This window comes from Eleutherodactylus coqui, chromosome 7, assembly GCF_035609145.1.
Source record: "Eleutherodactylus coqui strain aEleCoq1 chromosome 7, aEleCoq1.hap1, whole genome shotgun sequence".
In the NCBI taxonomy this organism is placed as follows: Eukaryota; Metazoa; Chordata; class Amphibia; order Anura; family Eleutherodactylidae; genus Eleutherodactylus; species Eleutherodactylus coqui.
The window spans coordinates 4593778-4607783 of NC_089843.1; the positions used below are offsets into that span (position 1 = coordinate 4593778).

The window sequence follows — 14006 nt, forward strand, 5'->3', positions numbered from 1 at the left end:
CGCCTAGTAGCCATCAAGATGACTTTCTGACGTCATCATTTCGCGCGTCGCTGCTTCTGTTTCCTAGTAGCGGGTATGTTTCGCGGTGACGTCATCAGTAGCGGACGCGGAGTCATCGTCGCTTAGTAACAATTGACAGTCTGCATCCCCGGTTACAATGAGCAGCAGGAGCGGCGAGCGGGCGCGGGGCGGGACGGCCGGCCAGGTAATGTGTTCCAGGGCGATAGCTGATTTGTAAACTGTGTGTTATGCTGCCGGTACCTTCGGGGATGGCCGGACTTCTGTACCGGCATATAACCCCCATCCTCCATGTATCTGTACCGGCAGTATAACCCCCATCCTCCATGTATCTGTACCGGCAGTACAACCCCCATCCTCCATGTATCTGTACCAGCAGTATAACCCCCATCCTCCATGTATCTGTACCGGCAGTATAACCCCCATCCTCCATGTATCTGTACCGGCAGTATAACCCCCATCCTCCATGTATGTGTACCAGCAGTATAACCCCCATCCTCCATGTATCTCCGCTGTACCAGCTTTATAACCCCCATCCTCCATGTATCTCCGCTGTACCAGCAGTATAACCCCCATCCTCCATGTATCTCCGCTGTACCAGCAGTATAACCCCCATCCTCCATGTATCTGTACCGGCAGTATAACCCCCATCCTCCATGTATCTGTACCGGCAGTATAACCCCCATCCTCCATGTATCTGTGCCGGCAGTATAACCCCCATCCTCCATGTATCTGTACCGGCAGTATAACCCCCATCCTCCATGTATCTGTACCGGCAGTATAACCCCCATCCTCCATGTATCTGTACCGGCAGTATAACCCCCATCCTCCATGTATCTGTACCGGCAGTATAACCCCCATCCTCCATGTATCTGTACCGGCAGTATAACCCCCATCCTCCATGTATCTGTACCGGCAGTATAACCCCCATCCTCCATGTATCTGTACCGGCAGTATAACCCCCATCCTCCATGTATCTGTACCGGCAGTATAACTCCCATCCTCCATGTATCTGTACCGGCAGTATAACCCCCATCCTCCGTGTATCTGTACCGGCACTATAACCCCATCCTCCATGTATCTGTACCGGCAGTATAACCCCCATCCTCCATGTATCTGTACCGGCAGTATAACCCCCATCCTCCGTGTATCTGTACCAGCACTATAACCCCATCCTCCATGTATCTGTACCGGCAGTATAACCCCCATCCTCCATGTATCTGTACCGGCAGTATAACCCCCATCCTCCATGTATGTGTACCAGCAGTATAACCCCCATCCTCCATGTATGTGTACCGGCAGTATAACCCCCATCCTCCATGTATCTGTGCCGGCAGTATAACCCCCATCCTCCATGTATCTGTACCGGCAGTATAACCCCCATCCTCCATGTATCTGTGCCGGCAGTATAACCCCCATCCTCCATGTATCTGTACCGGCAGTATAACCCCCATCCTCCATGTATCTGTACCGGCAGTATAACTCCCATCCTCCATGTATCTGTACCGGCAGTATAACTCCCATCCTCCATGTATCTGTGCCGGCAGTATAACCCCCATCCTCCATGTATCTGTACCGGCAGTATAACCCCCATCCTCCATGTATCTGTGCCGGCAGTATAACCCCCATCCTCCATGTATCTGTACCGGCAGTATAACCCCCATCCTCCATGTATCTGTGCCGGCAGTATAACCCCCATCCTCCATGTATCTGTGCCAGCAGTATAACCCCCATCCTCCATGTATCTGTACCGGCAGTATAACCCCCATCCTCCATGTATCTGTACCAGCAGTATAACCCTCATCCTCCATGTATCTGTACCGGCAGTATAACCCCCGTCCTCCATGTATCTGTACCGGCAGTATAACCCCCATCCTCCATGTATCTGTACCAGCAGTATAACCCCCATCCTCCATGTATCTGTACCGGCAGTATAACCCCCGTCCTCCATGTATCTGTACCGGCAGTATAACCCCCATCCTCCATGTATCTGTACCAGCAGTATAACCCCCATCCTCCATGTATCTGTACCGGCAGTATAACCCCCGTCCTCCATGTATCTGTACCGGCAGTATAACCCCCATCCTCCATGTATCTCCGCTGTACCAGCAGTATAACCCCCATCCTCCATGTATCTCCGCTGTGCCGGCAGTATAACCCCCATCCTCCATGTATCTGTACCGGCAGTATAACCCCCATCCTCCATGTATCTGTGCCGGCAGTATAACCCCCATCCTCCATGTATCTCCGCTGTACCAGCAGTATAACCCCCATCCTCCATGTATCTCCGCTGTGCCGGCAGTATAACCCCCATCCTCCATGTATCTGTACCGGCAGTATAACCCCCATCCTCCATGTATCTGTACCGGCAGTATAACCCCCATCCTCCATGTATCTCCGCTGTACCAGCAGTATAACCCCCATCCTCCATGTATCTCCGCTGTGCCGGCAGTATAACCCCCATCCTCCATGTATCTGTACCGGCAGTATAACCCCCATCCTCCATGTATCTGTACCGGCAGTATAACCCCCATCCTCCATGTATCTGTACCAGCAGTATAACCCCCATCCTCCATGTATCTGTACCGGCAGTATAACCCCCGTCCTCCATGTATCTGTACCGGCAGTATAACCCCCATCCTCCATGTATCTCCGCTGTACCAGCAGTATAACCCCCATCCTCCATGTATCTCCGCTGTGCCGGCAGTATAACCCCCATCCTCCATGTATCTGTACCGGCAGTATAACCCCCATCCTCCATGTATCTGTGCCGGCAGTATAACCCCCATCCTCCAGCGGTATAAGGGTGGACACCCACTAGCCGTATTACTCCCAGCGCTGATTCTGTATCCACTGATTTCCGGTGGTCTCATCCTCATTCGTGATGTTTCAGCAGATCTTCGTTATCACTCAGTGTTTTCAGTGTGGGCAGCCGCTGCGCCGACCCCCAATGAAGGCATAGGGAGTATAGGGAGTATGTCGCGGACTTCCGCTACTGCTGTGACAGCTGTGGCCGGAGTTTCCTTCATCCCCGCTGGGACCCCATTGAGAGCACTGGGTTTTAGGCGACCCGCGCAGCATTATTTTCGGGGAAGGGCTTGAATCATAAGCCCTTCCCTGAAAATCATCCCTAGCAGGTGAGAAAAGCAAAAAAAGACCTTACTCACCTCTCTGCCGCTCAGACGCCTCCTCCGGTTGACTCCTGAAAGGGCTGTGCTGATTGGCTGAGCGCTCACCTAATTGCAGGCAGCGCTTAGCTTTTCATTGGACCGGCTCTCATCCTGTGTGGGCAGTCTGGTCTCCACGGTACATCTTCAGGAGTCGGGGGCCTTCTGGACAGGTGTGAGCAGCCGGGGACCCCCAGAGCGGGGATGCATACAAAGATTCTTCCCACAGACTCCACACTCATCTTGACATTTTGGGCTCGGTCGCGAATGGTTACGTGGCGATTTTCCAAAATGGCGGCCTCCTCTTGCTGGATGGTGTGCGGATAGCGGAGTGTGGGTCGCACTGGAATTGGCGCCGTTGCCTGACTACATCATATGATGGGGAATCCTCCCTCTAAACCTCCCATCTCATCGGACGTCGCCCTTGGTATGCGGCCTTCCAAGTAGAGGAACTCGATGACTGCCTGTATCCCATCAGGTCCGTTATCAGACCTCGCGCCGCTTTTAGCACCTGTACAAGACCGTTATCAGACCTCGCGCCGCTTCAGCACCTGTACAAGACTGTTATCAGACCTTGCGCCGCTTCAGCGCCTGAACAGGACCCTTATCAGACCTCGCGCCACTTCATCGTCTGTACAAGTCCGTTATCAGACCTCGCGCAGCTTCAGCGCCTCAACAAGACCGTTATTAGACCTCGCGCCGCTTCAGCGCCTCTACTAGACCGTTATTAGACCTCGCGGGGCTTCAGCGCCTGTACAAGACCGTTATTAGACCTCGCTCTGCTTCAGCGCCTGTACAAGACCATTATCAGACCTCGCGCCACTTCAGCGCCTGTACAAGACAGTTATCAGACCTTGCTCCACTTCAGCGCCTGTACAAGACCGTTATTAGACCTTGCGCCGCTTCAGCACTTGTACAAGACCCTTATCAGACGTTGCGCCGTTTCAGCACCTGTACAAGAACCTTATCAGATCTCGCGCCGCTTCAGCGCCTCTACAAGACCGTTATCAGACCTCGTTCCGCTTCAGCGCCTGTACAAGACCGTTATTAGACCTCGGGCCGCTTCAGCGCCTGTACAAGACCATTATTACACCTCGAGCCGCTTCAGCGCCTCTACAAGACCGTTATCAGACCTCGTTCCGCTTCAGCGCCTGTACAAGACCGTTATTAGACCTCGCGCCGCTTCAGCGCCTGTACAAGACCGTTATTAGACCTCGCGCTGCTTCAGCACCTGTACAAGACCCTTATCAAACCTCGCGCTGCTTCAGCGCCTGTACAAGACTGTTATCAGACCTTGCGCCGCTTCAGCGCCTGTACAAGACCGTTATCAGACCACGCGCCGCTTCAGCGCCGTAAAAAGTCTGTTATCAGACCTTGCGCCACTTCAGCGCCTGTACAAGACTGTTATCAGACCTCGCGCCGCTTCAGCGCCTGTACAAGACTGTTATCAGACCTCACGCCGCTTCAGCGCCTGTACAAGACCGTTATTAGGCCTCGCGCCGCTTCAGCACCTGTACAAGACTTATCAGACTTTGCGCCGCTTCAGCGCCTGAACAGGACCCTTATCAGACCTCGCGCCGCTTCAGCGCCTGAACAGGACCCTTATCAGGCCTCGCGCCACTTCAGCGCCTGTACAAGACAGTTATTGGACCTCGCGCCCCTTCAGCGCCTCTACAAGACCGTTATTAGAACTCGCGCCGCTTCAGCGCCTCTACAAGACCATTATTGGACCTCGCGCCACTTCAGCGCCTGTACAAGACTGTTATCAGACCTCGCGCTGCTTCAGCACCTCTACAAGACTATTATCAGAAATTGTGCCGCTTCAGCGCCTAAACAGGACCGTTATTAGACCTCAGGCCGCTTCAGCGCCTGTACAAGACCGTTATCAGACCTCACGCCGCTTCAGCGCCTGTACAAGACCGTTATGAGACCTCGCGCCGCTTCAGTGCCTGTACAAGAGTTATCAGACCTTGTGCCGCTTCAGCGCCTGAACAGGACCCTTATCAGACTTCGCGCCACTTCATCGCCTGTACAAGTCCGTTATCAGACCTCGCGCCGCTTCAGCACCTCTACAAGACTATCAGACCTCGCGCTGCTTCAGCGCCTAAACAGGACCGTTATTAGACCTCGGGCCGCTTCAGTGCCTGTACAAGACCGTTATCAGACCTTCGGCCGCTTCAGCGCCTGTACAAGACCGTTATCAGACCTCGCGCCGCTTCAGCACCTGTACAAGACCGCTATGAGCCCTTGAGCCACTTCAGCGCCTGTACGAGACCGTTACCAGACCTCGCGCCACTTCAGCGCCTGTACAAGACTGTTATTAGACCTCGTGGGGCTTCAGCGCCTGTACAAGACCGTCATTAGACCTCGCGCAGCTTCAGCGCCTCTACAAGACCGTTATTAGACCTTGCGCAGCTTCAGCGCCTCTACAAGACCGTTATTAGACCTCGCGCAGCTTCAGCGCTTCTACAAGACCGTTATTAGACCTCGCGCAGCTTCAGCGCCTCTACAAGACCGTTATCGGACCTCACGCTACTTCAGCTCCTCTACAAGACCGTTATCGGACCTCGCGCCGCTTCAGCGCCTCTACCAGACCGTTAGCAGACCTTGCGACACTTCAGCACCTGTACAAGACCCTTATCAGACCTCGCGCCGCTTCAGCACCTCTACAAAACTGTTATCAGACCTTGCACTGCTTCAGCGCCTCTACAAGACCGCTATCAGACCTCGCACTGCTTCAGCGCCTGTACAAGACCGTTATTAGATCTCGCGCCACTTCATCGCCTTTACAAGACCGTCATCGGACCTCGCTCCGCTTCAGCGCCTCTACAAGACCATTATCAGACCTTTTGCGGCTTCAGCGCCTGTCCAAGACCGTTATCAGACCTCGCCCGGCTTCAGCGCCAGTACAAGACCGTTATCAGACCTCGCCCGGCTTCAGCGCCAGTACAAGACCGTTATCAGACCTCGCCCGGCTTCAGCGCCTGTACAAGACCGTTATCAGACCTCGCCCGGCTTCAGCGCCTGTACAAGACCGTTATCAGACCTTGTACGGCTTCAGCACCAGTACAAGACCGTTATCAGACCTCGCGCCGCTTCAGCGCCTCTACAAGACCGTTATTGGACCTCGCGCCGCTTCATCGCCTTTACAAGACCATTATCAGATCTTGTGCGGCTTCAGCGCCTGTACAAGACTGTTATCAGACCTTGCCCAGCTTCAGTGCCGGTACAAGACTGTTATCAGACCTCGCGCTGCTTCAGCGCCTGTACACGACTGTTATCAGACCTTGCGCCGCTTCAGCGCCTGTCCAAGACCGTTATCAGACCTCGCCCCGCTTCAGCGCCTGTACAAGACAGTTATCAGACCTCGCGCTGCTTCAGCACCTCCACAAGACAGTTATCAAACCTCAAGCCGCTTCATCGCCTCTACAAGACAGTTATCAAACCTCGCGCCGCTTCAGTGCCTCTACAAGACCGTTATTGGACCTCTCGCCACTTCAGCTCCTGTACAAGACTGTTATCAGACCTCGCGCCGTTTCAGCGCCTAAACAGGACCGTTCTCAGACCTTGGGCCGCTTCAGCGCCTGTACAAGACCGTTATCAGACGTCGCTCCGCTTCAGCGCCTGTACAAGACAGTTATTAGACCTCGCGCAGCTTCAGCGCCTGTACAAGACCATTAATACACCTCGAGCTGCTTCATCGCCTCTACAAGACTGTAATCAGACCTCGCGCCGCTTCAGCGCCTCCACAAGACAGTTATCAAACCTCAAGCCGCTTCATCGCCTCTACAAGACAGTTATCAGACCTCGCGCCGCTTCAGTGCCGGTACAAGACTGTTATCGGACCTCGCGCCACTTCAGCGCCTGTACAAGACCGTTATTAGACCTTGCGCCGCTTCAGCACCTGTACAAGACCCTTATCAGATGTCGCGCCGTTTCAGTACCTGTACAAGAACCTTATCAGACGTCGCTCCGTTTCAGCGCCTGTACAAGATGGTTATCAGACCTCGCGCTGCTTCAGCGCCTCTACAAGACCGTTATCAGACCTCGCGCCGCTTCAGCGCCTGTACAAGACTGTTATCAGACCTCGCGCCGCTTCAGCGCCTGAACAGGACCCTTATCAGACGTCGTGCCGCTTCAGTGCCTCTACAAGACCGTTATTGGACCTCTCGCCACTTCAGCTCCTGTACAAGACTGTTATCAGACCTCGCGCCGTTTCAGCGCCTAAACAGGACCGTTCTCAGTCCTTGGGCCGCTTCAGCGCCTGTACAAGACCGTTATCAGACTCGGGCCGCTTCAGCGCCTGTACGAGACCGTTATCAGACCTTGCGCCGCTTCAGCGCCTGTACAAGACCGTCATTAGACCTCGCGCAGCTTCAGCGCCTGTACAAGACCGTTATTAGACCTTGCGCAGCTTCAGCGCCTGTACAAGACCGTTATTAGAGCTCGAGCCGCTTCAGCGCCTGTACTAGACCGTTATCAGACCTCGCTCCGCTTCAGCGCCTGTACAAGACAGTTATCAGACCTCGCGCAGCTTCAGCGCCTGTACAAGACAGTTATTAGACCTCGCGCAGCTTCAGCGCCTGTACAAGACCGTTATCAGACCTCGCTCCGCTTCAGTGCCTGTACAAGACCGTTATTAGACCTCGCGCCGCTTCAGCGCCTCTACAAGACCGTTATTAGACCTCGCGCAGCTTCAGCGCCTCTACAAGACCGTTATTAGACCTTGCGCCGCTTCAGTGCCTGTACAAGACCATTATCAGACATTGCGCCGTTTCAGTACCTGTACAAGCCCCTTATCAGACCTTGCTCCGCTTCAGCTCTTGTACAAGACAGTTATCAGACCTTGCGCCTCTTCAGCGCCTGTACAAGACCGTTATTAGACCTTGCGCCACTTCAGCACCTGTACAAGACCCTTATCAGACGTCGCGCCGTTTCAGCACCTGTAAAAGAACCTTATCAGACGTCGCTCTGCTTCAGCGCCTGTACAAGACAGTTATCAGACCTCGCGCTCCTTCAGCGCCTGTACAAGACCGTTATTAGGCCTCGCGCCGCTTCAGCGCCTGTACAAGACCATTATTGGACCTCGCGCCACTTCAGCGTCTGTACAAGACTGTTATCAGACCTCGCGCTGCTTCAGCGCCTGAACAGGACCCTTATCAGACCTCGCGCCGCTTCAGCGCCTCTACAAGACCGTTCTTGGACCTCTCGCCACTTCAGCGCCTGTACAAGACCATTATTAGACCTCGCGCCGCTTCAGTGCCTGAACAGGACCCTTATCAGACCTCTCGCCACTTCAGCGCCTGTACAAGACCGTTATCAGACCTTGCGCTGCTTCAGTTCCTGAACAGGACCCTTATCAGACATCGCGCCGCTTCAGTGCCTGAACAGGACCGTTATCAGACCTTGGGCCGCTTCAGCGCCTGTCCAAGACCGTTATCAGACCTCGCGCCGCTTCAGCGTCTGTACAAGACCGTTATTAGACCTCGGGCTGCTTCAGCGCCTGTACAAGACTGTTATCAGACCTCGCGCCACTTCATCGCCTGTACAAGTCCATTATCAGACCTCGCGCCGCTTCAGCGCCTGTACAAGACCGTTATGAGACCTCGCGCCACTTCATCGCCTGTACAAGTCCGTTATCAGACCTCGCGCCACTTCATCGCCTGTACAAGTCCGTTATCAGACCTTGCGCCGCTTCAGCGCCTAAACAGGACCGTTATTAGACCTCGGGCCGCTTCAGCGCCTGTAGAAGACCGTTAATAGACCTCACGCCGCTTCAGCTCCTGTACAAGACCGTTATTGGACCTCGCGCCGCTTCAGCGCCTCTACAAGACCGTTATCAGACCTTGGGCCACTTCAGCGCCTGTACAAGACCTTTATCAGACCTCGCGCCGCTTCAGCACCTCTACAAAACTGTTATCAGACCTTGCACCGCTTCATCGCCTCTACAAGACAGTTATCAGACCTCGCGCTGCTTCAGCGCCTGTACAAGATCGTTATTAGATCTCGCGCCACTTCATCACCTTTACAAGACCGTTATCAGACGTCGCTCCGCTTCAGCGCCTCTACAAGACCGTTATCAGACCTTTTGCGGCTTCATCGCCAGTACAAGACCGTTATCAGACCTCGCCCAGCTTCACCACCTCTACAAGACTGCTATCAGACCTCACGCCGCTTCAGCGCCTGTCCAAGACCGTTATCAGACATCGCCCCGCTTCAGCGCCTGTACAAGACCGTTATCAAACCTCACGCCGCTTCAGCGCCTGAGCAAGACCGTTATTAGACCTCGCGCGGCTTCAGCGTCTGTACAAGACAGTTATCAGACCTCGCGCCACTTCAGCCCCTGTACAAGACAGTTATCAGACCTCGCGCCACTTCAGCGCCTGTACAAGACTGTTATCAGACCTCGCGGCACTTCAGCGCCTGTACAAGACCGTTATTAGACCTCGCGCCACTTCAGCGCCTGTACAAGACCGTTAATCATTAACTTCTAGAGACTTATATCATCACACGTCTGCAGCTTCAGCATCCTGCGATATATAGAAGGGGGTCAGGGGAATCTGTAATGAAGGCCCCTTGTAACTATAATACCAATCCGCCTTACTATTGCTTCTCACTGTAATATCTGGTCAGGATTCGCCCTCTGGTGGCAAACACTGGAACTGTCAGGTCTTGGCTAACGGGTTAGATGACCCCCAAGAAGCTGCATGTAGGCCAGGAAGGTGCAGAGACCCTTAGGGGCTGCTGGAGTATCCTCCTTTATTGCTGATCCCATATCTGACTCAATGCCAGTCTGCTGCATCAAAAGCCAACAAAATATAAGATCTGGCCTTGGATTAAAGAAGAGGCAGGAGGTCCCGGTTGCCATGGAGACAGTAGATGACGTCATTGGCCCACACTTGCGGACTCACCTGTCCATTGTATCTTCCCACAGGCCATGCCTCGCGTCTCAGTCTCCAAGTCTCGCGGTGACAAGTCTCGCACGGTGACAGTAGCTCCCCTCCCACAAGTGGCCGTTGACATCATACCGGGACGCTTCACCGAGGATGACTGGCTGTCCATGGTGATCGCCGAGGATGGAGAAGAGGCGGTGGGAGACATTATAGAATCACTGATCGACCACCTCATGGAAGAATGCCTGAGGGTCCATCTGCAGCACCAGGTGGGCGGAGTAATAGGAGGGTTATATGAACTAGTGGGAGGGGCTATATGGGACAATGGGAGGGGTTTTATTAAGTAAAGGGAGGAGCTATATGGGATAATAGGAGAGGTCACCCGAAGTTATGGAAGGGCTATATGGGATAATGGGAGGGGTTATATGAAGTAGTGGGAGGGGCTGTATGGGATAATAGGAAGGGTCACATGAAGTAATTGAAGAGCTATATGGGATAATGGGAGGGGCTATATGAAGTAGTGGGAGGGGCTATATGCGGTAATGGGAGGGGTTATATAAAGTAAAGGGAGAAGCTATATGGGATAATAGCAGGGGTCGCTTAAAGTAATGAGACTCATTGATAGGGGATTGTATATGACCCATATAGGGGATCCCGTATACGGTCAGTCAGGCCCGGGACGCACTGCTGCAGGTCGTACAGTGGACATTTGTGCCCAGAGATGAGGGGGACGATGAGCCAGATACAGGAAGGAACCAGCAGGAGGAGCCACATCCTTGTCCGCATGACTCCTGGGCACAGGGGTGTGTGCCAGTCACCTCATCCGTCTGCACGCCACGCTCCAGTGAGCCCCAGGTATGTGACGGTCTCCCCTATTATGTATACAGCTGTCTCCCAGATTCCATGCACCATAAATATTAACTAGTTACTGTCTGTTAGCAGGTCTCTTCCCTGCATCCCATTACTGACATCCCAGAGGGCGGAGAAGAGAGGCCACCGGCTGCTGAAGAGCAACCTTCTGCCTCCTCTCAGGAAGAGCTCCACCCACCAGGAGCAAAGGCCGAACCCTCCACACTTAATCCAATTATCATTCCAACTCCTCCTACCGTGCCTCCCAAGACCAGGCCCCGTTACCGTCCCCATTGCGGTCCCCTCCGCTCAGCCGGCCTGAAGAACATCACAACGTCTCTGGAGGAGACGGAGAAGCAGATAATCCTGGAGCAGCTCGCCCAAAAGGGAGGCGCCCCTGAGGAGACCCTCGAACTCCTCCCCACCTCCTTGTACAATATCCTGAAGATCCAGCTGGGCCGACCGCCTCAGAAGAAGGATGTCATCTACGATCATGCTGGAAATGTCCTCTCTGTGCCAAAGATGGAGCTCTCCAGACTGCCCCAGCATCATGTCCGGCCCCAAACGGAGGTCCTTGACGTCAGCGGGGAGTCCGGGGCATCACAGGGCTCAGGAAGGGGAGGCGGCACCAGAAGAAGTCAAGGGGCCGGTAAGACGTCCGCCATCAGGAGGTCTCAGTTCGGCTCTTCATCTTCTGATGGCATCGCCACCAGAATGGAAGACCTTCATGGCTGGGCTCCTGTGCCCACCGGTAGGCTCCTGCACACCATGCCACTGACTGACGGGGTAATACTAAGAGAGGGGGACGGGACAGAACGAGGCACGGTATACAGCCTGCGGCAGAGAAAGCGTGCCACGGAGCGGAGGAGGGAGCTGAGGCCAGTCCAAGCCTCCATTCCTCTGCCGAGGCTCACCGTGGAGCAGCTCCTCAAGAACAACGTCCCCCAGGTGCAGTCGCTTACCTCCTTCATGTCACATACAGTGCCGTCCTCGGGTGCCTCCACTACTCTATGCCAAAGGGCATGACAATCGGCACAAGCAGGGCACTGCCCCTTATTACCGGATCTAATAAAGACTATAGAGACATCTGTGGTGCATCATTTACAGGGCAGATCAGCACAGAGGATGTCAGGAGAGGAGCGTGCAGATCTAGTGAGAGAACAGAGTCCCAGCAGCACAGAGGATGTCAGGAGAGGAGCGTGTGGATCTAGCGAGAGGACAGAGTCCCAGCAGCACAGAGGATGTCAGGAGAGGAGGGTGCGGATCTAGCGAGAGGACAGAGTCCCAGCAGCACAGAGGATGTCAGGAGAGGAGCGTGCAGATCTAGTGAGAGAACAGAGTCCCAGCAGCACAGAGGATGTCAGGAGAGGAGCGTGTGGATCTAGCGAGAGGACAGAGTCCCAGCAGCACAGAGGATGTCAGGAGAGGAGGGTGCGGATCTAGCGAGAGGACAGAGTCCCAGCAGCACAGAGGATGTCAGGAGAGGAGGGTGCGGATTTAGAGGGAGGGCAGAGTCCCATCAGCACAGAGGATGTCAGGAGAGGAGGGTGCGGATGTAGCGGGAGAGCAGAGTCCCAGCAGCACAGAGGATGTCAGGAGAGGAGGGTGCGGATCTAGCAAGAGGACAGAGTCCCAGCGGCACAGAGGATGTCAGGAGAGGAGGGTGCGGGTCCAGCAGGAGGGCAGAGTCCCTGCAGCACAGAGGATGTCAGGAGAGGAGCGTACAGATCTAGTGGGCGGACAGAGTTCCAGCAGCACAAAGGATGTCAGGAGAGGAGGGTGTGGATCTAGCAGGAGGGCAGAGTCCCAGCAGCACAGAGGATGTCAGGAGAGGAGGGTCCCAGCAGCACAGAGGATGTCAGGAGAGGAGGGTGCACATCTAGCAGGAGGCCAAAGTCCAAGCAGCACAGCGGATGCCAGGAGGAGAGCGAGGGGATCTAGCAGGAGGGCGGAGTCCCAGCAGCACAGAGGATGTCAGGAGAGGAGCGTGCGGATCTAGCAGGAGGGCAGAGTCCCAGCAGCACAGAGGATGTCAGGAGAGGAGGGTGCGGATCTAGCATTATGGCAGAGTCCCAGCAGCACAGAGGATGTCAGGAGAGGAGTGTGCGGATCTAGCATTATGGCAAAGTCCCAGCAGCACAGAGGATTTCAGGAGAGGAGGGTGTGGATCTAGCAGGAGGGCAGAGTCCCAACTGCACAGAGGATGTCAGGAGAGGAGGATGCGGATCCAGCAGGAGGGCAGAGTCCCAGCAGCACAGAGGATGTCAGCGGAGGAGGGCACGGATCTAGCAGAAGGGCAGAGTCCCAGCAGCACAGAGGATGTCAGGAGAGGAGGGTGTGGATCTAGCAGGAGGGCAGAGTCCCAGCTGCACAGAGGATGTCAGGAGAGGAGGGTGTGGATCTAGCAGGAGGGCAGAGTCCCAGCTGCACAGAGGATGTCAGGAGAGGAGGATGCGGATCCAGCAGGAGGGCAGAGTCCCAGCAGCACAGAGGATGTCAGGAGAGGAGGGTGCGGATTTAGAGGGAGAGCAGAGTCCCAGCAGCACAGAGGATGTCAAGAGAGAAGGGTGCGGGTCTAGCAGGAGGGCAGAGTCCCAGCAGCACAGAGGATGTCAGGAGAGGAGCGTGCGGATTTAGCGGGAGAGCAGAGTCCCAGCAGCACAGAGGATGTCAGAAGAGAAGGGTGCGGGTCTAGCAGGAGGGCAGAGTCCCAGCAGCACAGAGGATGTCAGGAGAGGAGCAAGCGGACCTAGTATTATGGCAGAGTCCCAGCAGCACAGAGGATGTCAGGAGAGGAGCGTGCGGATCTAGTGGGCGGCCAGTATTCCAGCAGCACAGAGGATGTCAGGAGAGGAGGGTGCGGATCTAGCATTATGGCAGAGTCCCAGCAGCACAGAGGATGTCAGGAGAGGAGGGTGCGGATCTAGCAGGAGGGCAGAGTCCCAGCAGCACAAAGGATGTCAGGAGAGGAGGGTGCGGATCTAGCGGGAGGGCAGAGTCCCAGCAGCACAGAGGATGTCAGGAGAGGAGGGTGCGGATCTAGCATTATGGCAGAGTCCCAGCAGCACAGAGGATGCCA

At 55.0% G+C, this 14006-nt stretch overlaps 1 protein-coding gene across 2 annotated transcripts; it reads left to right on the forward strand.

Annotated features, from left to right (window-relative positions):
- The first annotated feature begins 95 nt into the window (after positions 1 to 95).
- Positions 96 to 12013, forward strand: C7H2orf81 (chromosome 7 C2orf81 homolog). 2 transcript variants are annotated; one of them, XM_066574570.1, is made up of 4 exons: positions 96 to 205; positions 10120 to 10347; positions 10727 to 10933; positions 11018 to 12013. In XM_066574570.1, the coding sequence occupies exons 1-4, from the start codon at positions 158 to 160 to the stop codon at positions 11951 to 11953; spliced, it is 1419 nt and encodes a 472-aa protein (XP_066430667.1). In that variant the 5' UTR covers positions 96 to 157; the 3' UTR covers positions 11954 to 12013. The 2 variants fall into 2 exon arrangements, with proteins under 2 accessions (XP_066430667.1, XP_066430668.1); XM_066574571.1 differs by having other exon boundaries at positions 11021 to 12013.
- The last annotated feature ends 1993 nt before the right edge of the window (positions 12014 to 14006 follow it).